This window comes from Neolamprologus multifasciatus, chromosome 15 (genome assembly GCF_963576455.1).
Source record: "Neolamprologus multifasciatus chromosome 15, fNeoMul1.2, whole genome shotgun sequence".
In the NCBI taxonomy this organism is placed as follows: Eukaryota; Metazoa; Chordata; class Actinopteri; order Cichliformes; family Cichlidae; genus Neolamprologus; species Neolamprologus multifasciatus.
Genome location: NC_140453.1, coordinates 27224688 through 27247922, shown reverse-complemented (window position 1 = coordinate 27247922; position 23235 = coordinate 27224688). Strand labels below are relative to the sequence as shown.

Sequence of the window (23235 nt, the reverse complement as noted above, 5' to 3'; positions counted from 1 at the left end):
TACTATATCAAGCACAAATACTATATTAAGCACAAATCCTATAAAAAGCAGAAATACTATAAAAAGCAGAAATACTATAATATATGCTGCCAAATAAGGGTAAAGTTCTCTATTTCTCACTAAACACACACACACACACACACACACACACACACACACACACACACACACACACACACAGAAAGAGAAAGAAGCAAGCTTGTATGTCAGTCAAGTAGCCTGGGAGCTGCTGAATTTGAATCCACCAATCAGAGAGGCTGTGTACTTTTTCCCGCCAAAACAGGTGCAGCCGTTTTTACACAGGCAGCAGAGAGAGGATTTTTGCAGTCTATTTCTCATAGTGAGGACTACCCTCCAAACAAATGGCCATAATTTCCTAACCGTAGGGGCTAGAATGGTCATTCTTACACCGTTTTGTTCAGAAGAGATGGGGGAATCTTCAAGTGTTGACAATTTATCATTAAAATATGAATTATTAAAGATATTTGACTTCTAATGCACCATAACTGAGTAGAGGCGAAGCAAAAACTGCCTTGACTTGCCCTCAAACAACGCTTTCTAACTCTAAATATATTTGGAGTATCGATATCATTCTTTCACCGTAAGAGACAGCAGGCTTTGGTTAACAACCATGGAAATTTTCAGGTCTTTGTGGAAATCTATCAAAAAGATATGACGAGAGAAAAAAGTGGCTCATTTCCAGAGTTTGAAATCTGAAGAAATCTGAGCGAAGGACGAATTTCCTACCCTCAAACAAGTCTAACTCATCTCAGAACGGTAATAGGTGAGAAAATAATTCTTGAATTGTGAGCGTCAGGAATGTCTGAAGATATACTGGGACAAGCCTTATGTCTTAACGTCGCTTCGTTAGGGAGATATGACGATTCGAATATGCCTCTCATTACAGAAATCAAGCGGTGATTTTGAACAAACTCTCCATTGACTTTCTACGGAGAGTTTTGAGACTTTGTGTTGGTCTGAGGAGATTTGCCAAAATTCTATAAATCCCACAACAATGATAATGACATTTTCTGAAAGCCAGCAAAAATACCTACGTTTTGATGTATAATTTGTGGAAGTTGAGTGAAAATTGAGCAAGTAGCAAGAAGTTGTTTGGACATGAAGAGAAGACTGCGAAACCTTCAGTGCCTCACTTACGGTGTGTTCACACCGAACGCGATGGACGCGAATAGAGCGTCAGGTTTACATGTAAAGTCAATGGAAAAGCGCGATGACGCGCGATTGCGGGTCCCGCGAAAATTCGGAAGCAGATTTGCGTCGCGAAAACGCCAAAACTCGTGAAACGCGCGTCAGTGTAGCGCGTCTGGCGCGTTTGACTCGCGAATAAAACCACGCGCGTGAGTTTTTGTGTTGCATTTTGTGCATACGCGCGTTTCGCGTCTACCGCTCGAGTTGGAAAAATCTGAACTCCAGCGTCAAATCGCGCCGCGACAACCAATCAGGGGCCTGGTGACGTGGCTCTGACCTAGGTCAAAGGGGCAGATCCAGCCAAAGCCGTTCATTCTTCATTCAGTATGGAGGAAAAGCTCATCAGTGCCGTGGCTAATCACCCGGAGCTGTACGATGCTAGCTACTACTTTTACCGAGACAGGAATAAAAAGGACCTAGCTTGGAGACACATAAGTGAGGAGATCGGGCAACCTGGTAAGTTCATTCCTTCTTTTTAATTTTCAGACTGACCCGATGAACCCGCGCAAAAGCTAGCAAGCCCGCCTACTGTCCCGCTATTTTCCCACTGATGTACAAATACCTTTCCGCTAACAAGATAATGCGTTTATTCAGAGGACATCTGCAGGAGAAAGTGGAAGAGCCTCAGGGACACTTATAATAAGGAGAAGAAGGCAGAGAAGGAGAAGAGGAGTGGGTCTGCAGCAGGATCGGGGAGAAGATGGAAGTTCTTCGCGGTCATGGGGTTTCTGGACCCCTTCCTCACCCCGCGGGAGACAAGCGGCAATATGGTGCGGACCGTGGAGAACTTCTCCCCCGAGGACCAGGGACAGCCCGAAGAGGCAGCAGGGGAGTGTCAGTCAGAAGGTATGTTTACATTGAGTTAATGTAGGCAGTTAATTTATGCGTGTTGTCCTACAGGAACATATTTTGTTTATTAATAAACAGTATACAGTAGTCCCGCTGTTCATCCGTCACTGCCTCGCCTTTTCGCTGATTTTTTTTATTGCACCGTACAGCTTTCAACAATGCGCATTGCATTCTGCAGCCCAAATGACAAATCTCCTCCGTGTCGTGTCTCCTGCGCTTGCCAAACTTATCATGTTTGGTTTTGATAACCATCACGTCCAATAGAAAAAAACAGCACAAAAACACTCATAACTATGAGCCTCATTCGGAAATACACACCTGCACCGGGAGCAAAAAAGGCGCACAAAAGTGGCGCCGCAGACGGAGAAAAAGCGCGGCATAATACTTTTACGTTTTAAAATCGACAAAGGTTTTCACTTTGAGAATCAACTTGTGAGAACTGTGACTACTGTTCATGTGCTGCAATAAATGAGAGACCACTGTATATAATAATAATAATAAGTATATAATAATATAATATTCTCTATGACTATTGTCTTCAACCTATATTAACATTAATAATAATATTAACATTTAATATTGTCTTCATAGAGTCAAGTAATCATGCAGCAGAGTCCTCAGCTGTCTCTTCTCCTGGCTCTCCAGTCCCTGGTCCCTCAGCTCCTGCTGCTGCACCCACAGGTATGAACATCAAGCACTGACAGCTTTTTACTTGCTTGAATTCCCTTGTGATCACCTTTACTAAATATCTACAACCAATCAGTTTATATCCTGTTTTTTTTTTTCAATTTTGAAAATGAAAATCTAGTAGCAGCCTTCTCATTACTTTGTGTTGTTTTGTGCTGTGTTTTACAGGCCCACAGCGGAGGACAGCTCGAAGGCGGGCGAGGGACGGGTCCCAGGACGGTCCATCGGCGGTGGAGCTGGCCATCCTGGAGTCCCTAAAGAGGCCACGCCCGTCTCCAACTGAACATTTCCTCCTCGGCCTTGTTCCTGCTCTGGAGAGCATGCCGCCTCAGACACGAGAATTCGTGAAATTTCAAATTTATAAATTAGTTTTTGAAAACGGCACAGCTGTGTTAAATTTGGAAACATTGGACCCTAATGATCAGTAGTTTTCTGATGAGGCAGCAGCTCTCCAGGGCAGAAACAATGTTCTTATTTTTCTCCTCCTTCTCCCTGAGGCTCTTCCACTCCAAGCTGGGTCCTTTTTATTCCTGTCTCTCTGTAAATAGTTACATTTCATATATTTATGATAAATGTTTTTGTTAATGAATTTATATTTTTTCAAATAAACATTTATAATGACAAAATGTCTCTGTTCTACTACACAGCAAATATTGGCACCCGACTTGACACAAGTAGAATTTATTTCATATTATACTAATGACAAAACATACTAATACAGTGGGATGCAAAAGTTTGGGCAACATTGTGAAAAGTAATTATTTTCTTGTACAAATCACTGGTTGTCACAATAAAAATAGTCAGTTAAATATATCATATAGGAGACACACACAGTGATATTTGAGAAGTGAAATGCAGTTTACAGAAAGTGTGCAATAACTGTTTAAATCAAGCAGGTGCATAAATTGGCAACACAAAAAAAGAGAAATGAAATAAATATTTAGTGTATATCAATGTGTGTGTCTCCTATATGATATATGTAAGTGACATTTTTCATTGTAACAGCGATTCATACAGGAAAATAATGACTATTAATAAGGTTTCCCAAACTTGTGCACCACACTGTATATAGGAACATAGTGAAGACAAGTTACTTAAGAGAGTAAAAATAGGTTAGTTTATTTTGGAGTAGAGCTCCATTTATTAAGAAAAAATTAAAAGGACAGGAACACTCTTTAGAGGTTTGTGGGTGGCTCTTAAAAGAGCCGTTGTGGGGAAGTCACTCGGATTTCAAACAGGTTACTCCTTTGGTTGCCAAGACACAGCTCCCTCCGCCGAGAAGTGAGCCATGAATTTCTCCCTCACCAGGACAGCCTCTCTGGAGGAGTTGTTTGCTGCCATACGACCCAGGCCTTGCAACGGCTCCACCACAGCAGGTGCCCCTCTCTCGTCCACACAGCGCAGAAAATTGTGGAGAACACAAGTTGCCTTCACACACTTCTCCGCTCCGTCTAAATAAAAAGGAGTGAGTATCACTACAAAGGTTAACTCAGTGGTCCTAATGCTACAGTTTGATATCAGCAAACACCGAGCGCATACATTGATATGACACCACAGACATGCTATCATTCAAACACTGATAACAGCATAAATCGAATTAAATCGGGACTTGATGAGACCTTCTGAGTATCACTAGAAATATTATAAACAGTCGTCTCCGTACCACAGTTTGCTTTCAGTAAAAACCGAGCATTCACTGTTAGCATAGCACATCCACGTTAGCAGTGTATAAATGGATAGTTTAGCATATATTAGCACAGGTATCAATAAAGGACTACCATATTAAATACTTTTACTAACCTCAGGCAGATGGACAGGCGCTCTGCAGGTGGGATTGAGCGCCTGTAGTTGGTGTCTAGGCGGGCGATTCTGGGACCGACACGGGAAAGCAGGTCCTCAAACTGGCCGAGTGAAAGACGGTGATATCGCTGAAATCGGCCGTCATCCAGGCGCAGCTCCTGGAGCAAATGGTGAAACTCACCAAACTGCTCACGCCTCTGGAGGACCTGATGGACCCAGGTACGGCGAGGGCGTCTTTTACGCCGCTGCTCTGCTCTCCACAGTACATAGAGAAGGGAGACTCTCTCTTCAAGCGCTAACTCGACAGCTGCCATCTTGCAAAGATACCGGTCTGGCACAACTTCCTCCCACATCCCTCCCACATTTCCGGTTCACGCGCGTCAAAATATCATATTTTGAAGCGCGTTGGATTTTTCTTGGACACGCGTTGAGACGCGAATGTGCACGCGTCAAATTAGGGGCGTTTGGGGCGTTTTTGTTCGCGTCCATCGCGTTCGGTGTGAACACACCGTTAGAACCAACTGCATAGCAACCATAACAACCCATGTATTTTGTGAAAAATCACAATTTTGCAACTCAACACTTTAAGGGGTATAAAAATAAAACGGTAAAAGATTTGAAAAAGCTGATTTATACCTGAATAGCCCAATAATTTGAGAACATTTTAAAGTTTGAATGGTTGTTCTAAGTGAAAATATGAGGAAGTAGTTAAGTTTCAAAAACAAGCAAATTTTAGCAGAATTGCGGAAGTTTCCCATTCATTTCAATGGGACAAATTAAAGGAAAAAAGCTTAATATTTTAAAAAGTATAATAGTTAAAAATACCAAAAGATATAGCACACATTAGCAGAAATAGCAGAATAGTTTAAAATTTGAATGGTGAAAATAGCACAAAAATTGTGGAAGTAGTTCAACGGCAAAAAACGTACGGAACGCAACTAGAATAATAACTAGAAAAATTTGCATTTCCTGCGAAAATGCAGTGTGGATGCTGTATAGCTGAAGCTGTCTGCTGAAAATAGTTGAAAATAGCTGAAGAAGCTGAAGAAATCAAAGTCAGTGTTTAAAAAGTGTTTGAAATTTTAATAACTTTGCAGGACAACATCAAGTTAACAAAAATGTAATAACTTAGCAGAAATGCAATAACTAATAAACATAACAATTCAGCAGAAATGTTGTAGTTTACCAGAAGCCACAACTTAGCAGAAATGTAATAATTTAGAATAACATAACTTAACATAACATAGGATAACAAACAAAAGTAGTGTAACCTAGCAGAAATAATATAATTTAGTAGAAAATTAAAAACTTAGCAGAAATGTAATAATTTAGAATAACATAACTTAACATAACATAGCATAACAAACAAAAGTAGTGTAACCTAGCAGAAATAATATAATTTAGTAGAAAATTAAAAACTTAGCAGAAATGTAATAATTTAGAATAACATAACTTAACATAACATAACATAACAAAGAAAAGTAGTGTAACCTAGCAGAAATAATATAATTTAGTAGAAAATTAAAAACTTGGCAGAAATATTACAACTTATCAGAACTGCTATAATTTTGCAGAAATGTAATAATTAGGCAAAACTGTCAACAGATAACAACTGAAAAGGCTGAAGTAACCTCAAAGTTACTTGTTTAACTGTGAAAAATTACCAGAAACATTAGAAAAGGAAGAAAATCACCCAGCAGATAAACTGATGTGGAACAAAACCAAGGTAAAATTGCAGAGTTTACGCTGGAGTTTTGTGTAAATACCATTTGGCAAGGATAAACAACATGTTCCAATGCCACATTAAAATTTTCATAAGCTTCATTTTTTCAATTAGTTTACAGTTTCCTGATTTGATGATAAATCTGTACCGAAATGAAGTCCACATTGTGATATATTTGAGGTGTGGAGAGTCACACAGCTGAACAATCGATGTGCATATTTAAAGAAACAGGAATCAAATAAAGAACATTGTTGTGGAATAAATTACACTGAAAAATAATCACTGCTTTGCGTTAGAGAGTGACTTATGATGAGGTATTAATTGGGTTAACTTTACCTCTAACAGCTTTTCACATAGTGCTGTGACCAGGGTGAAATCCATCATAAAGTAACTGTAACCATTAGCATGAATGTTATGGTTCTACCCTGATCAAAACTCAAGTCAGCTGTGTGACCTGATATAAAATGATAAAGAGGAACACATATAAATGACCTTTATGAACTTTTCAAAATGACTTTATATACCTGACCCATTATCTATATATATTAGAGCAGATGTGGAAAACCACTGTTAGACCTACTCTATACTAATGTAGTTACTGACACCCCATACTAAGGCAGGATTCACACAAACACACATTATTTATTCTCTTAAACACTTTCTTTTTTCACAATTTGAGATTGTGTAATTTCTATAAAGAATACGTGTAATGGTTCAATAGATATAGTTATTTAAATGTCCATAATAATAACATGATCATTTTTGTACATCCTACAATTCAAGATTTAGAGCTGTGTGTTTGTATGAATTCAGCTTGCTATACTTATAGACTTAGATATATTAATCCACTATTTACCCAAATAAGTTACATTGTTTGGGTAAATAGATTGGGTTTGTCCTACAAAATAATTATTCAACAATAAAAAAAAAACACACAAAAACATCTGCACATTAATCCAGAGTTCAGTTTCATATGTCTGATATTGTTTGTTAAATCTGGTGACACAAACACAGTCAAAAATTCATTGCTAGCGTGACATGTGGTCCTTTTTGCCTTTGACCAATGATATGCTGGTTACTTGGACCAGTTTAGTATTTGCTGTCACAGAGGAATGTTAACCATAAATCCAAAAGAATAAAATGAAAAAAAATGTTAATTGCAAACATGTTTTTGCTTAGTAAAAGGATTGAAATTACATGGAAACTGTCACCTTAAAGCCTCATTGTAAATATCATCACAAACAGATGTTTTCCACACAGTTAACAAAGCTCCATCACATCCGATCACTGCATATAAATCTAAAAGAAAACAATTTTTTTTTTTTTAAACAATAAAATTAACAACAGAGAAGACTTTTGATTTAATAACTAAGCTTAAAATAAGTGTTACCTTTGAATATTTGTGGGAAAAATCTGATGCTACCCCAAGAATACAAAGCCACACTGGAAACGATGACAGGCTTGCAGCCCTCTGTCTTCCTGGAGTGAGGTGCCTGATCAGTAGCAGTGAGTTGACAGAAGTCGGTGTCTGTAAGAGTGGTCAAACACTGATACTCTGTCCACTTGCGCTGAGTCTAAGAAGCTGGAATGCAGGCACACTGTACGAGCTTGTTCTAAAAAATACAGAAAAAGGAACATTTTATTTGTGTTAAGGCCTAAAAACTACAAATAAGTTATAAAATGAACAATGTTGAAATACATTATAGGTGCTGCAGGCCACATAACCAGAATCCAGAGCAATCTCACACTCACATGATGGTGAGGAAAGACATTAGTTCTGCTGTGAGGTTTGAATGTCTCAGTTGGGACACTGAAGAACTCAGAAGACAGCAGTACCTGCACAGAGAGACAGAGTAGAAAAAGCATAGATTTGTAATTCATAATGTGAATTAAAACTCAAAAAGTTTCAACAAGTATAATCATTTGAGTGTGGAATTATTTATGCAATAAACAGGATTTAAATTAATTAATTGAATTAAAAACACTGACATTGTTTTTTATCAAAGATAAAGAATCATACCTCTCTCTGCTCTGAGGATCACTGAGCATCTCTGACAGGAAATACAGTTTCCTCAGTATCAGTCATAATTGATGGTCTCAGAGGTGTGTAGTGTGGCAGCATGATGATGGTCTCCAGATCAGGCAGGAGGTCAGGTGATGGGTGTGTCATCTTCTCCATTGAAGACACACTGGTATGGCAGTACATAAAATAGCATGTGGCATGTAGTTATCTGTGCAGTCCAGCACTGATGGATCAGGTTTGGCTCAGCAGTTCATGAAGATGGTGTTAAGATATTGTTGTTTCAGCTGAGGATGGTGAAGTTTGAAGGTTTTCCCACAAAGGAAACAGGACTGTGTGTGCCCTGTCTGAAAAAAATACATCTACAAAACATAAAGTGCTTTTTACACCACCCACCCTCCCCACCCACCCATCTCAGTCCCCAAGTGTCTATGTAATGCTGGTATGGGGTGTCAGTTACTAAATCTAATTAGTGCGTCAGAAAGCGGGGGCTACACCTAAAGCCCCCGCTTTCTGATGTCTTTGTTTATTAGCAGCTTTTTCCAGCTGCTCAGAGAATTCTGACTTGGCCTTTATCCACCCAAACCCAAACCCACCCGGATAAAGGCCAAGTCAGAAAATGGATGCAGAAACTTTCCATGTACTTCTAAATCAGTTTTTATACATATTCTGTAAGCTGTAATAATGTTTTTCTCTACATAATGTATCATCATAGACATCTCTGGTAGCCTAAAGATAGTTTAAAACCTTTACATTTTTTTACCTGTAAAACATGATAAGCAAAACCTCATTCATCCCAAAAACATTTGATTCTAAAAAATTTACTATAATCAAGAAAATATAATTGTCTGTATTTATTCATGTGACCCATAATAAATACTTGCATTTATCTGGGATTTATTTATTTACTATTTCATATTTGAAAGCCCTTGGAGGGGAAGATCTTGTTTGTTGAGATACAAACGTCAAAGTAAAAAAAGTATTAAAAAAGGAGATGACAATTAACATCCATGAAAAAATGCATTAATAGATTTAGTCATTTAAAACATGAGAATAAAAAATAAATTATGTCCGTTTAATACTTTTTGCAGCATATTTCAGATCTGAGGTGCATAGTAACAGAAAGCAGATCTCCTGGCTCTGCATGAAGTACAGCCATGATTTGGTGAAATGATTAATAACATTGCAATAAGAAAGGGTCTTCTTACAGACAGAGTAGGGAAGACAATATGAAGAAATATGATTTTTCAATGAAAAATCTTTTTCATGCTCTACAATCAGTAAACTCTGTAACAAACATGATCTGTAATTGTTTCAAAACTCACCACACGACTTCATGATTGGCTCGAGGACAGGACACAAAACACAGGGTTGTGGTAACTGTAATATGATCTCAGTACACCTGAATTGAGACGCTGCTGTGGCTGAGAAATAAAAATGAGGTCAAGCAGGGTGTTCTTGTCTGTAGTGGCAGAAGTGATCAGCTGTGAATACCCTCTCGACTGAAACTGCTCCAGAATCTGTTTTCTTCCACTCTGCAACTGGTTTTCATTAAAATCTCCACACACAATTATTGGGTGACAGTCCATTATTTCAAGTGAATCTAAAAGACTTACCAGGTTTTGCATGAACGGTGTCAAACTGTAGTCTGGGGGTCTGTACACAACAGCAATGAGCGCAGGGAATGGAGCCTGAACCTTCAACACTAAAAACTCAAGATCAGTGACATTATGCAGATACTGTTTTACCTGAACCTGAAAATGATTCCTCAAATACACAACAACTCCACCACCACTTCTGCTGGCCATGTGAGGAAAGTTTGTGTAGGACACATGTCTGTTGCGTTTGAACATGGTGTAGCCGTCCAAATGAAGACTATCTGCAACAAAGGAGCCTTGGAGGTGAGACTCTGTGAGACACAAAACATCTGCTAAGCACATTTCATGATGACTCTTGATGTCACTGATGTGAGATGGCAAACCCTCTGTATTGTGATGGATCAGTGTAAGAGTGTCAGGTCTGCTGGCTGTTTCTCTGACCTGAAGAAGAGGCATCATTTCCTCAACACTTGCTTGTCTCATGGTTTGGAGCGCTGCAGTTACCTCGGGATTGGCGTAAATCTTTTTCTCATCCAAGTCCTGTAAATAGAGTCCACTGAGAGACGTCACCCTGCTGAGAGCAACATAAGCCATACCTGGTTCAAAAATGTTCTTCAATGAAACTACAGCTGTCTGTGTTGTAAGACCCTGAGTTTTGTGAATTGTGCAGGCGAATGCTAGCTTTACAGGAAACTGTCTGCGTACCGCTCCTTTAAACTTCAGACTCTCCTCTGCTCTCTCAATGTAAACCAGATCATCAGATGCTGCATTAGAACTGCGGTTGTGTCTCATAGGCTGCCGGTTGTCCATTCTGAGCCCCAGTTTAATTATTTGTCCATCATTTTCAGATCTCACCACCTTTACCAGTATACCAAAAGCACCGTTGACCAAACCGTTTAGTGTGTCCAAGTTTCTGGTCAGCATGACTCGAGCTCCTTCAGCGACGTTCAGGGTGTCGGGTAAATCATTTCGCCCACCTGTAAATGGTTTGTCTCTTCGTGCCATTCTGCCTGTACGTTTATCCTTCTGGAAATCGTCTGCAGTGATGATTATGATGTTTGAATGAAGCTTCTTCAGGGTATCTGTGTTATGGGATTCCACATTCTTGTTGGTGGCATAGATGTGTAAGACCTCAGTTGGACATTCTTCTGGTGCAGTCACAGCCTGTGACAACAAATCTCTGTCGCACTGAGAAAGCTCATCTGTCTTTTCTTTCACTCTAATCCTGTTCAACATCTCTGCAAAGGCCACATCATCTTTCTGACGCATGATCTCGGTTAGAGTGATCATCTGAAAATGTTCCTGCCATAGGTCAATCTGTTCTGGATCATAAACACAGAGAGGTTTAGACTGTCGCACTGGTGGCAGCTGGTAAAAATCTCCAACAGCTAAAACTGACATTCCACCAAAAGGTCTCTGAGTGCCTTTGATTTGTTTCAGTCTTGCATCCACATAAGCAAAAAGGGGTTTTGAAACCATCGAAATCTCATCAATAACAATAATTTCAGCATTCATCAGCTCAGATCTGACTTCATCCAGTTGGTTACCAAGTCCTTGAATGGGTGGTTTCAGACTCCTGGGTAGTTTCAGTAGAGAATGTAATGTAGAGCCATTGATAGAAAAAGCTGCTGTACCGGTAAATGACGTCAGTAAAACAGTTGGATTTGATATGTCAGCTTCTTCTGCATTAGCAGGCAGTCTGCTCAGGATCTTTGATGCTTCAGAGTGAATACACTTAATCAGATGTGACTTTCCAGTTCCTGCACCACCATTGATATAGAAGAAAAATGGATCTGGGTTCAAACCACAAACTCGCTGAATACACCAGTCTCTTATAGCATAGAACACGCAGGCCTGCTTCTGGTTCAGATTCTGATACATTACACGTACCACAGCTGGATCTACTGCAGGTTGTTCTCTGATGGCTCTGATCTCTGTTACAGCATCAGACTGACGACTGTAGTCGGGAACGTTCTCCTGTTCGTTCTCATCATCATCATGTCTCTCAGGAAGATTCTCATCACATTGCAGCCTCACAACTTCAGATTCAGGAGCCAGATTACACCATTCATCAATCACAACATCCCTATTTTGTTCAAACTCTTTCAGTGCACTCTCAATATCCTCAGAGTTCTTCTCATACTTGTCTTTATTTCTTTTCACAATCCTTTTCACAGACTCACTGTGGTCTGAACATGGAAGTCGTACACAACCTGAGTTGTAGAAGGACTGATAGGTTTGGAACCCTTGTGGTTTCAGTTCCTGCTCTGATCTGTGTGGAAGGTAAAGCCTCAACAGTCGACCATAATATTGCTCAGGATCTTTTTCTTGTGAGCAGTGGTAATACCTGATTATAGCTGGTTTATCATTCTTTCGCCTTTGTACAAATCCAAGCTGGTTTAGAAGAGGAAGCACATCTTTTCCTTCATTTGGACCACTCACCAACCTGCACAGGGCAGCAAAATCAGCCAGTGACATTTCCTCATATTCTGGTGTCTCAGGTCTGCATTTGTATTTATCACTCAAACTTGTCATCCAAATATTACAACTGTCATGTGTTGTGGTTTCCAGATAGCTCATGGGGCGACTCATTTTTACTGGGTTATCATCTGTTGGTACAAATACAACACTGCGGGAACATTTTTTCATTTTTAGGCCACAGACTCGAGTCACACACTCCTGTGCACTGATTTCTCTCTTTTTTGAGTAAGCCTGCATCACAGCTCTCATTTCATCACATTCATTGACCGTGTTGTTTCCAGAGTTATCAATAACTGTCTTCAGGTATTCAGAGAGGCCAGATTCTTTCTTCGTTATATATTTACAGAGGTATTCTATACATGAATAGGCATTCAAAATGAATGAGACATCTAAATTAGAGTTCCAGGCTTCAAGCAGGTGTGGGTTGTAATTGTTGATCCAACACTCCTTTGGGTCACGTTTCAGAATCAGCGCTGTTTTCTTGTTTATGTCTTGGAGGCATTGTTCATACTCATTCATTGTCAAGTTGCATCGTGACAGAATCTGCTCTATGGTGAGCGAAGCAGCTTCAGGTTCCTTCAGCAGGTTCATCAAAGGTCTGAGTTTGGCTTTTGCAGCTTCAGTGTCTGAATCCTCATCTTGTCTCACAATCATTGTTCTTGTGGCTGGTGGTTTTGGAAACCCAAATCTACAACCAGAGTTCACACTCTTAAAGCATGTTTTTGTGTGGTTTTTGCTGTGCTTTTGTAGTTCAGTGACTTTTTTGTGCAGTTCAGGTTGTTTTTCTGGATCAGGGAGTTGAGCTGAGATGTATCTGTCCACAAAGTCACAGACAATTTGGTCGTCATCCACATCTACTTCTACCTTTTCTCGAATCCACAGCAACATGTGTATATGCGGACTACCTCTGTGCTGGAACTCAACTCTGTAAAAGTAATCAATGATTTCACCAAGGGGCTGTGCAGGAGAAAACAGCAAATCTCTGAACAAAGCCTCAACACGCTTATCAAACATTCGCATGGTGGTTACTGGATTTGATCTTAGAATTTCACACTTTTCTGACCAGTCCAGGGCTTCAAAATCAACCTCTTCACCTTGCTGTCTCTTTATTGCTTGAATCACTTCAGGCCATCTCATCTCAGCAGCAGAGAAAGTGACTGATAAGAGACAATATTATCAAGTAATCAGGTATAATGAAATAACACTCAGACACTTGTAACAGTTCAACGTGCACGGGTGGGAGCTCAAGTGAGGCCCACACCCTGGAGCAATTCTCTGCCTTTATTTATACACAGCATGAAACATACAAGAAAGGAAGTAACATTCTCTAGCCAAACAGGCAGGTGTGAGATCTCGGAACTTATGTTCAAAAAAGGTTATGTTCTTACAAGGTCATTTCTTACTCTTTGGGTGGCGGTTTCCTGTGAGATAATGTGAGAGCAAAACAAGTCTTTTTAAGGCAAAGTGTAGACAGTTGTGCAAGTGGTTAAGTAAAAACAGAAATATGAACACTCTTAGCTTTAGTATATCAGCAATAATGATTAATAAAATGTCTTAATAATAAAAATCTTCTGACATCCCCTCCTGTTGTTCAAATTTCTGTAATAACAGCATTGCTATTGGTTCAATTCATAACCTCTTGCCTAAACATTTTCGGTCAGAACGTCATTGAGCAATCCTGGGTTCAATTAGACTTCAACATCATCACATGAATCCTTTTCCAAAACATCTTCCATTTGAGGCAGTGTTACATAAGCGTTGAGTACATTTAAAGTTCATCATCCTCTTCTTCTTCTGTTGCTACACGGTTATATGTTTGGAAGAAAATACCAGTCACAGTTTCTGAGGTTATTCTTCTGATTAATGCTTTAAGGCAGGGGATAATACAGCATGTAATAACAGCTAACATTATTAGAATGCTACATAGTATAATAGTAAAAAATCCGCATAAACCTACAATACAGTTTAATTTGCATTCATCTAATGTGAACGGTCCGTACAGGCGTTGTCTTCTCAGCTGTCTGGACCTGCGGACAGTGTGATGTACGTCCTCCATGTCTAGGTAGTTGTCGGGTAGCTGAATGTCAGTCATTGTTTGTGTTATGGTTGATACTTTACGTGAGTGAAGTCAGTTGCTTGGCTCTTCTGGTTTTACAGGTTGGATTGATCTCCTGTTTTTCTACCGGGCAGGTGGGGCCAGGTCGCTGCTTTCGCTGTGTCTTCAGTGGAGACCAGGAACACCCGGGCTTCCGGTGAGATGACTAAGAGCGAGAAGGTCAAGGGCGGGCGGGTTAGGCCCAATCAGCCCTTCCTCCACTCCTAGATCACCTTGGCCTGGGGGAACCGGCGTCTAGTCAGTTGGTGCGTTCTGCACTTTCTTTGTGTGGCTCTGATGAATCCACGAGGGTCGTTCTGCTATTTTGCATGCAGTTGGGGTCGTCAGCAGCACCTGATAGGGGCCCTCCCACCTCGGTGAACTCCAATTTTTCCTGTGGAGTACTTTAATCAGGATCCAATCGCCTGGTTTCAACCTGGAAGAGACTGGAGAAGAATCACTCGGCAGTTGGTTGTTTAGCACAATCTCTTTGTTTTCAAGCAGTTTAGTCATCCATTCAGCTAGGGTGGTTTCCCTTACTGATTTGTCTATTGGCTCGCTTGTGATCGGCAGTGGAAATGGTCTGCCATGAATGATTTCAAAAGGTGTGAGCTTCTGAGAGCCTTGCGTCAGTCTCATCCACATTTTTACTAGGCCTACACACTCGGGCCATGGCCTTCCTGTTTCTTCCATGCATTTTCTTAATCTTTGTTTTATTGTACCGTTAGTTCTTTCCACTAGTCCGGCACTTTGTGGATGGTATGCACAGTGATGTTTGATGCTAAATCCTAAGGCTTCAGAGACCTTGCTAATTATGTCATTTACAAAATGTGTTCCATTGTCACTCCGTATCAGGCTAGGGATGCCATATGTGGGTATGAAATGATTGCATAAGCATTTTGCTACTGAAATTGCATCTGCTCTTTTTACTGGATAGATTTCTGGCCATTTTGAAAATACATCTATAATTACTAGAGCATATTTCGAATTTTGGCATTCATTCAATTCGATAAAGTCCATGTGGATTGTATGGAATGGGTGAGGTGGTGTGGGAAAATGACCTCTTTTGGGTCTGAGATTTCCCTGTGCATTGTGTTTTTGGCAAATCATGCATGTTCTGATAAATTCTTTTGCTGAATTTTCGAAATTTTGAGTGTAGAAGTGTTTAGAGAGAATATCTATCATCCCTCCTGTTGACACGTGCGTCGAGCCATGTGTCACTAATGCTGCTGTCTTGTGTAGAGATTTTGGCAATATTGGTTTGCCATTACAGGTCATTAAGTCATTTTTCAGTTGTGCGCCACATTTTAACCACTTCTTTTGTTCTGCAGTGGGTGCGGCTTTCTGTTCATCTTTCAGTACATCAAGTGGTATTAACTCTGTGGTTTCAGACATTAAGGTTTCTATTGGCTGATGTGCTGCCTTTTTTGCAGCTATGTCTGCAAAGTTGTTGCCTTTAGTAATTTCAGAGTCATCTTTTTGGTGTGCAGCACATTTGCATAATGCCAGCTTCTTTGGCAGAGTTATAACTTCTAGTAGTTGTTTTAAAAGATTTCCGTGTTGCACAGGGTTACCGGTAGAAGTAACCATACCTCTGTTTTGCCAGATTTTTGCAAAATGATGTACTGCTGCAAAAACATATTGGCTGTCTGTGTATATGTTTATCTTTTGTCCCTCATGTAGTTGACATGCTCTGATGACAGCCGTCAGTTCAGCTGTTTGAGCAGAGTGTGAGGAAGTTAGTGGTTTAGCTTCTAAAACCTTGTCAGCTGTGGTTACTGCATAGCCCACACAGTTTCTCCCCAAACTATTTTTGGATGCTGAGCCATCTACAAAAATGTTAGTGAAGGTCAGTTGCGGTGTGCTATGAATGTCAGCTCGTGGTTTCGTTTCCTCATCTAATTTTTGCATGCAACAGTGTTTTTCTCCGTCTGCTGAAGTGGGGAGAAGTGTGCTTGGGTTTAGTTGTCCACACTTCTCAATTGTAATGTGTGACTGTGATAGCAGAATGCCTACATATGAGAGCTGTCTTGCATGTGTAAGATAAGACAAGTTTGCTTGCAGTAAGATGGAGGTTACAGCATGGGGAACTTTGATAATTAATTTATGACCGAGAACAATGTCGGCAGACTTTTTTACTGCCTCTGCTGCGGCTGCACATGACTGTATGCACGTAGGCAAGCCTGAAGCAACTGAGTCTAATTTACACGAGTAAAAGGCGAGTGGTCGTTGTTTTTCCCCAAATGCTTGTGTTAGAACGGCCTTCATATAGCCTGCACCTCCGTCTACATGCAAATAAAATAATTTGTCATAGTCTGGCAAGGCTAAGACTGTGCGTGTTTGTAGGGCAAGTTTCAAATCATTAAATGCTTTTTCTGCTTCTGGTGTCCATTCTATTTTATCTTTCAGTGCTAGATTTTTTCCATAAATTAAGTTTTGCAAAGGTTGAGCTAACAGAGCATATTCAGGTATCCAGCATCTGCAAAAGTTGCAGAGACCTAAATAACTCATCATCTGTTGCTTTGTGAGCGGTTTTGGAGCATTCTGTACTGCTAGTTTCCTGCTGTCTAACAGTGTTCTTCCCTCCCTTGTGAGCTTGTGGCCAAGGTATGTGACCTCTGAGCTCCACAGTTGTAATTTGTGCTGTGAGACTTTGTGGCCTTGTTCAGCTAAATGTTGTAATACTGTTATTGTGTTCGCTTTGCAGTCTGCCTGTGTGTTTCCCGTGATCAGTATGTCATCTACGTACAGGAGAAACTGTCCTGGGGCAGGGAGAGTGCAAAGCGACATAGATTTCCTTAAAGCTTCTGCATACAGGGTGGGGCTGTTCTGGAAACCCTGAGGTAACCTTGTATATGTATACTTCTGATTATCAAAGGTGAAACCGAACAGAGCCTGTGAGTCAGAATGTAGCGGTACAGAGAAGAATGCATTTGATAGGTCTATAACCGAAAACCATTGCTCTTTTGGTGTTACTTGATTTAGGATTGTGTGTGGATTTGCTACCACAGGTGGGATTTGTTCTGTTACGTCATTTATTGCTCTGAGGTCATGTACTAGGCGATACTTTCCTGTGTTTGCTTTTTTCACTGGAAAGATCGGAGTGTTACAGGTCACTTTGGTTGTTTTTACTAAAATGCCTGCTTTCTCCATATCTGCAATTACTGGCCTGATGCCTGCCTTTGCTTCTGCTGTTAAGGGATATTGTGGTTTGACTGGCCTGTAGGTTGTGGTGGTTTTTACTACAACGGGATCTGCTCCTTTAATTAATCCTACATCTGTAGGTCCTACGGACCACAGTGTTGTGGGCAGTTGTTGTAGTTCTGGGTGTAATTCTAATGAGAGTTCATGTCAGTTCTCACTATCTTCCTGCACGTATACATTAGTGCTGTCAATCATGTGGGTGGCTGGGTGGGTAGTGAGTACCCACCCTAATGTGTATCTCATGCATCCTGTTCTGCGACCTTGAAGCCATCCCTCATGTGTTTCTTCAGTTTTTTCATATCTGTCCCTTTCAACTTGAGCGAGAACGCGGCCTAAATCTTTCCACTCAGTGCTGTCATTGTGTGCTACTGATACATGTGGTTTAGGCATCCTGTTCACTCGTTGCACTATTTCTGGCTGAAGTACAGAGCAGACTGCATTACCACTTTGAGTGACATATAGGTGCTGCAATGTAAGCATTTGTGGGCCCAGTTTATGCACCTGTAAGTCATACATGGGGTCATGACCTGGGCTTTGTTTGAACCTCAGTGTGTTGTGATACTCTGTGTAGCTCTGCCGTGTTGAGTGGGTTCGCAGATATTGATTTGCTATGTGTTGCAAAGGTTCTAGTGAGGGCAGGTCTAATGTCCAGTAGTAGTGCGGCTCTCCCTGCCCTTCACACACATTAATCTGACAGTCAGTGAGGTTTTGCTCTTCATTCAACATTAACTTAGCATACATGCCTTCTGGCCCTGGCAATACACCTATTTGCAGTTTTCCTAAGGAGTCTCTCCCTAGAAGGTTAACTGGGCAGGATGGGTCATATATACATTGATTTTTGCAGCTGCGTCCACTGTCTGTATGTACTAACAGTAGGCTCTCTGTTAAAGACTTAATGCTGGTGTGCCCTGATGCTGATTTTACTATCATGGCGTTACTGGAGTATTTCAGATTCGGTGGTTTTTGATTTAACACAGTTTTACATGCGCCTGTGTCACATAGCATAGTCATAGGTTCGTTGTTTACATGAATAATTACTGTGGGTTTATGTTCAGAGCCTAAAAGTAATTGTTGTATGTTATAGATTTCAGTTTCATCCTCAATGTTTTGTTCAGCTTCAGTATTTTGCTCTAGTCACATACTTTCTCTGTCACTATGATTCTCTTTTTTGTTTCTGCAGTCTCGTGCAAAATGTCCTTCTTTTCCGCAATTATAACAACGGTTGTCTCTTTCATTTCTGTGCTTCCTGTTACCTTTGTAACCTCTGCTTTTCTGTCCCTTTCCTCTGTGTTGTCCTTGTCCCTGTCCTCTGTATTTACCAGAAAATGCTATGACACCTGTGTCGGGATCTACAGTGAAAACACCTCCTTTTTCCTTCTTTTTCAGCACTCTAGTTGCATGCTCTGCATATTGTAGGGCGTCTGCTAGATTTCCTGTGTTTATTGTCACCCAGTGCTTTTCGACATGGGCTCTGACTGCGGGACGGAGACCATTTAGAAATGCATTTTTTAACTGCTGTTGGTAAGGTCTTTCAGGGCGGTCTTCATAATCTAGGCCTGAATGTTGTCGGAAAACCGGGCGTAGCCGATCGAGGAAGTCTGATGGTGTTTCGGCTTCCTTTTGTTTTACTTCTCCTATTTTGGAATAATCTGCTCTGGGGGCTAAACGAACCCTAATTCGGTCATATAAGTCTGTCAAGGTGTTCATTAAATCTAGGGAATCTGGGCCAAGAGGTCTTCCTTGGTCATCTGCACCTGTAAAACCGTCTTTCACTGTCCCCATTCTCAATCCTAGCAGGTCTTGCACTACTTGAAGCATTTCATGACCGTTTAGGCCCCATTGAGTTCTAATTAGTTCCACTGCGTCTCTCCACTGTTGAAAGCCTTCATTTAAAGATGGAACATCTTTTTCGACATTTTGTCTGTCAGCTTGGGTCCATGGTCTAAAAGCATACACAAATGGGTTTATATCTCTTTCTGCGTTCTCACCACCTATCAACTGTCCATATCTGGGATTAGGTGCAGCTATCATTGGAAAAATTCCGGAGGGTCCTGGAGGATCTACAATACCTCCCATGTCCCTGCCTGACGGGTCTTTCCCTATGTCTTCCTGTGGGTTTCTTGTCATACAGTTTAATGCACTTCGGGCTTGGGCATAAGGATTAGGATTAGGTTGACTAGTGAAGGGATTTTTTGATTGTGGCTCTGGTGCTGACGGTGCTGGTACATAAAGTGGCGGCTGTAGGCTTTGTAATGTTGTTTCCTTTTTCTTTTTTCTTTTTTCACTACGTCTGTCTTCCTCCTCTTTCCATGCTTTGAAATATTTTAACTCTTGAGTACGTTTTATTTTCTTTTTAGGACTTTTTGCATTGTTTAATTCTGCTTGGAGGGTCTCCTTTAAAGTTATCACTGCAGAGGGATTACATTTTCCCTCCCACGCAGGGCATTTAAACTTTTTTGGATTCCTCCATCTGTTTGCACTAATTTGTCCGGCGCCTGGACATTTTTTCTCTAACCACTGCTCGTCAGCAGTGAGTTTTGTTGATTTATTACCCATTTTCACTAATTTATTTTAAATGTTTTATGTTTAGGTACCTTGAAAATTACAGCTTTTTAACTTTTACACACACAAACAGCCGTGGTGCTTTCTCTGGCACGAGGGATGAGAGAGGTTATTAACACAGCCTTCTACTTTCAAGCTACCCTTGAAAGCGGTGTTAATTTTATGTGATGAAGCACAACCTTTTTCTCGTCCCACCAGTACGTGAGCACCAGTCGGCAAACAATATGGTGGAATAGTTCAGCCTCCCTATTGTGCTGTAAAATGTAACTTATTCCACCAACAAAACAATAAAATAGAAATATTTCGCGCGTTTAAAGGTTTTTATTATGACGCTTTTCCCTCTAAAATAGCTACCAACCCTCTTTCAGGCGAGCATTTACATTTAGAGTTTCCTATAATAGCTACCAGTCCTCTCTTAGGACGAGCATTTACATTGTAGGAGCTTCCTATAATAGCTACCAGTCCTCTCTTAGAACGAGCGTTTACTTGTAGGAGCAGCGTCAACTCTTATTCGAATTTTTCGCAAGATGTGGGTGAGTGTTAAATATTCACCTGATTTATTTCGTGGTTGTTTAGGTCTGCTCCATCAACCCCCAACGTCGTGGACCACTTTATAAGAACGCTGGCCAGAACCCGAATTATAGCGTCTCTGGTCTTTATCCTCTGCCTGGAGAGGAGCTGTCGACAGACTTCAGCGCGGGCTTCTCACGACGTCAGGACTTGATGAAGGTTTCCTAGTGGAGCATGAAAAAGAAAATAATCAATGTCCAATCCGGCTCGGAGGACCATTAAAAATGATAAGAGACAATATTATCAAGTAATCAGGTATAATGAAATAACACTCAGACACTTGTAACAGTTCAACGTGCACGGGTGGGAGCTCAAGTGAGGCCCACACCCTGGAGCAATTCTCTGCCTTTATTTATACACAGCATGAAACATACAAGAAAGGAAGTAACATTCTCTAGCCAAACAGGCAGGTGTGAGATCTCGGAACTTATGTTCAAAAAAGGTTATGTTCTTACAAGGTCATTTCTTACTCTTTGGGTGGCGGTTTCCTGTGAGATAATGTGAGAGCAAAACAAGTCTTTTTAAGGCAAAGTGTAGACAGTTGTGCAAGTGGTTAAGTAAAAACAGAAATATGAACACTCTTAGCTTTAGTATATCAGCAATAATGATTAATAAAATGTCTTAATAATAAAAATCTTCTGACAGTGACAAAGAACTGAGGTGTTCCTATTTGACGAACCATACTGAATAGATCTTTGGTAGTTTTCTGCCAGTAAGCTGGAGTTCCTCTGAGTGGCTGCATAAATCTGATTGCATCTTTATTTCTTACCAGCTTCTCTACTTCTGTCTTACTTTGTAACATTCCTGATGTGATTTTGCGTCCATCTTTGGTCATAGTTTTACCTTTCCTTAGCTGTATTGTCATGCTGGAATTAGCCAAGTGTATTTCAGTGACAAACTGTGAGAAAAACAGGTAATTTGTATCTTTGGCAAATCTTGCATCAATGTTGAAAAGCCTTGACTTGAAGTAAGCACTCGGTGTGAGTTTAAGAAGTCTCTTTTCATCCAGTGTACTCTGACCAGTAGGAAACTGCACAGGAAATGCCATGGCTTCCAAATGAGGAGTTCTGAAAAAGCTAACAGGATTGTTTCTTTCTGCAGGAGCCACACAATATGTGTTATCACTGAAACAGAGAATCTCTTCTGAAATGTCTACAGGCTGCAGACAACTTTCTAGAGCAAAACCTCCATTGTTCAAATCACTTTCTGGTTCATCTGGATTTTGTTCCTCTGGTTGTTCATCACAGGATTGCATATTAATATCTTGTTCACTTTCAGACTCACTTTCGGACAAAAGGGCATCTTTTTCATAGTTGTCAATTTCCATTAGATCTGCTTCATCATAATCATCGCTTCCCATGCTGGCTTCATCACTGCTGTCATCATCAGGTAACGTTGGATCACAAAGCAATGCATCATCTCTGATAACAACATCTGTGTACTGTGGGTGAATCTGTTTGAGTTTACGCAGGGCTTCAATGAGTTTAGACCAGGTGACAGTCTGGAACAGCTGATGGCCTTTGTAGCACAGTCGTCTTTTCAGCTTGATCCTCATTACCTGTGATTGGCTTCTGAGCCTCGGTAAACAGTCAACTGTTTGTTGGACTTCAGATGGTACACACACCACATTACCACGTATGAGTCTTTGTCTGCCCTTTGGAAGTGGAATAATCTTAGCAAAAGGTATGCATTTGGCAATCAGATGTCTCTCCAGAATGTTGAGATCACACAGTTCAGCTGGAATATCCTGCAGTTCTAAACCATTGACAGCAGCAAGCCTTGGCATGCGTCCACTTTTGAGGGAACTGTGACACGTGTGACAGATATACTCCTTTTTTCTCTCAACAGGAAAGCTGCATTGATCATTACATGCTTCATCACACACATGAACAAATTTACCAGTTAGACACTGCTGAGCTACAGTTTGGTGTTTTGAGTAATTTTCTCTTTTGCAGATTTTCACCTGATTAGGAAAAGAAGCTTTTAGACAAACAGTACAAACATACGATGGTGCTGACTTAATGTTTGATCTGAAACGAGATATGGCCTCATTCATTAAAGTGTTATCTGGATGACACTGTAAACTTTCAGCTGGTCGATGCATCTGACAATATTTTCTTTTTATTTTCATTGCACATCTAATGTTATGCATCTGTCTAAAAGAAAAACTGTTCCAATATTTTACTCTCATTCGTTCTCTCATATTGTCCTTGTGTTCCTGCTGAAATTGTGTCTCTTCTCCATAACGTTTAGTGATGTAACATTTTTTTTTCTGTCTAAATTCTACACTTTCTTTATATAGGTTAGAAACATATGACCTCATGTAAGCTTTATGTTTCTCTCTGAATTCAGCACAAGTTCTGTATATTCTTGTTATTCGTTCCTTCTGCTTCTCTCGGAACACGGGAGATTCTCTGTATGTTCTTGTTATTCGTTC

General features: G+C 40.5%; 2 protein-coding genes across 3 annotated transcripts; one reads left to right on the top strand and one right to left on the bottom strand.

The window, feature by feature from the left end:
- Positions 1-1535: 1535 nt before the first annotated feature.
- LOC146502298 (uncharacterized) lies at positions 1536-7597 on the top strand. Its single transcript, XM_085133031.1, has 3 exons — positions 1536-1665; positions 1804-2055; positions 2650-7597. The coding sequence occupies exons 1-3, from the start codon at positions 1536-1538 to the stop codon at positions 2757-2759; spliced, it is 492 nt and encodes a 163-aa protein (XP_084989157.1). The 3' UTR covers positions 2760-7597.
- On the bottom strand, positions 7231-13519 carry LOC146502297 (uncharacterized). Of its 2 annotated transcripts, XM_085133030.1 has the most exons (5): positions 9614-13519; positions 8289-8635; positions 7968-8104; positions 7659-7881; positions 7231-7567 (listed from the first exon to the last, which is right to left on the bottom strand). In XM_085133030.1, the coding sequence occupies exon 1, from the start codon at positions 13502-13504 to the stop codon at positions 9623-9625; it is 3882 nt and encodes a 1293-aa protein (XP_084989156.1). In that variant the 5' UTR covers positions 13505-13519; the 3' UTR covers positions 7231-7567; positions 7659-7881; positions 7968-8104; positions 8289-8635; positions 9614-9622. The 2 variants fall into 2 exon arrangements, with proteins under 2 accessions (XP_084989156.1, XP_084989155.1); XM_085133029.1 differs by having other exon boundaries at positions 7231-7881.
- Positions 13520-23235: the final 9716 nt, after the last annotated feature.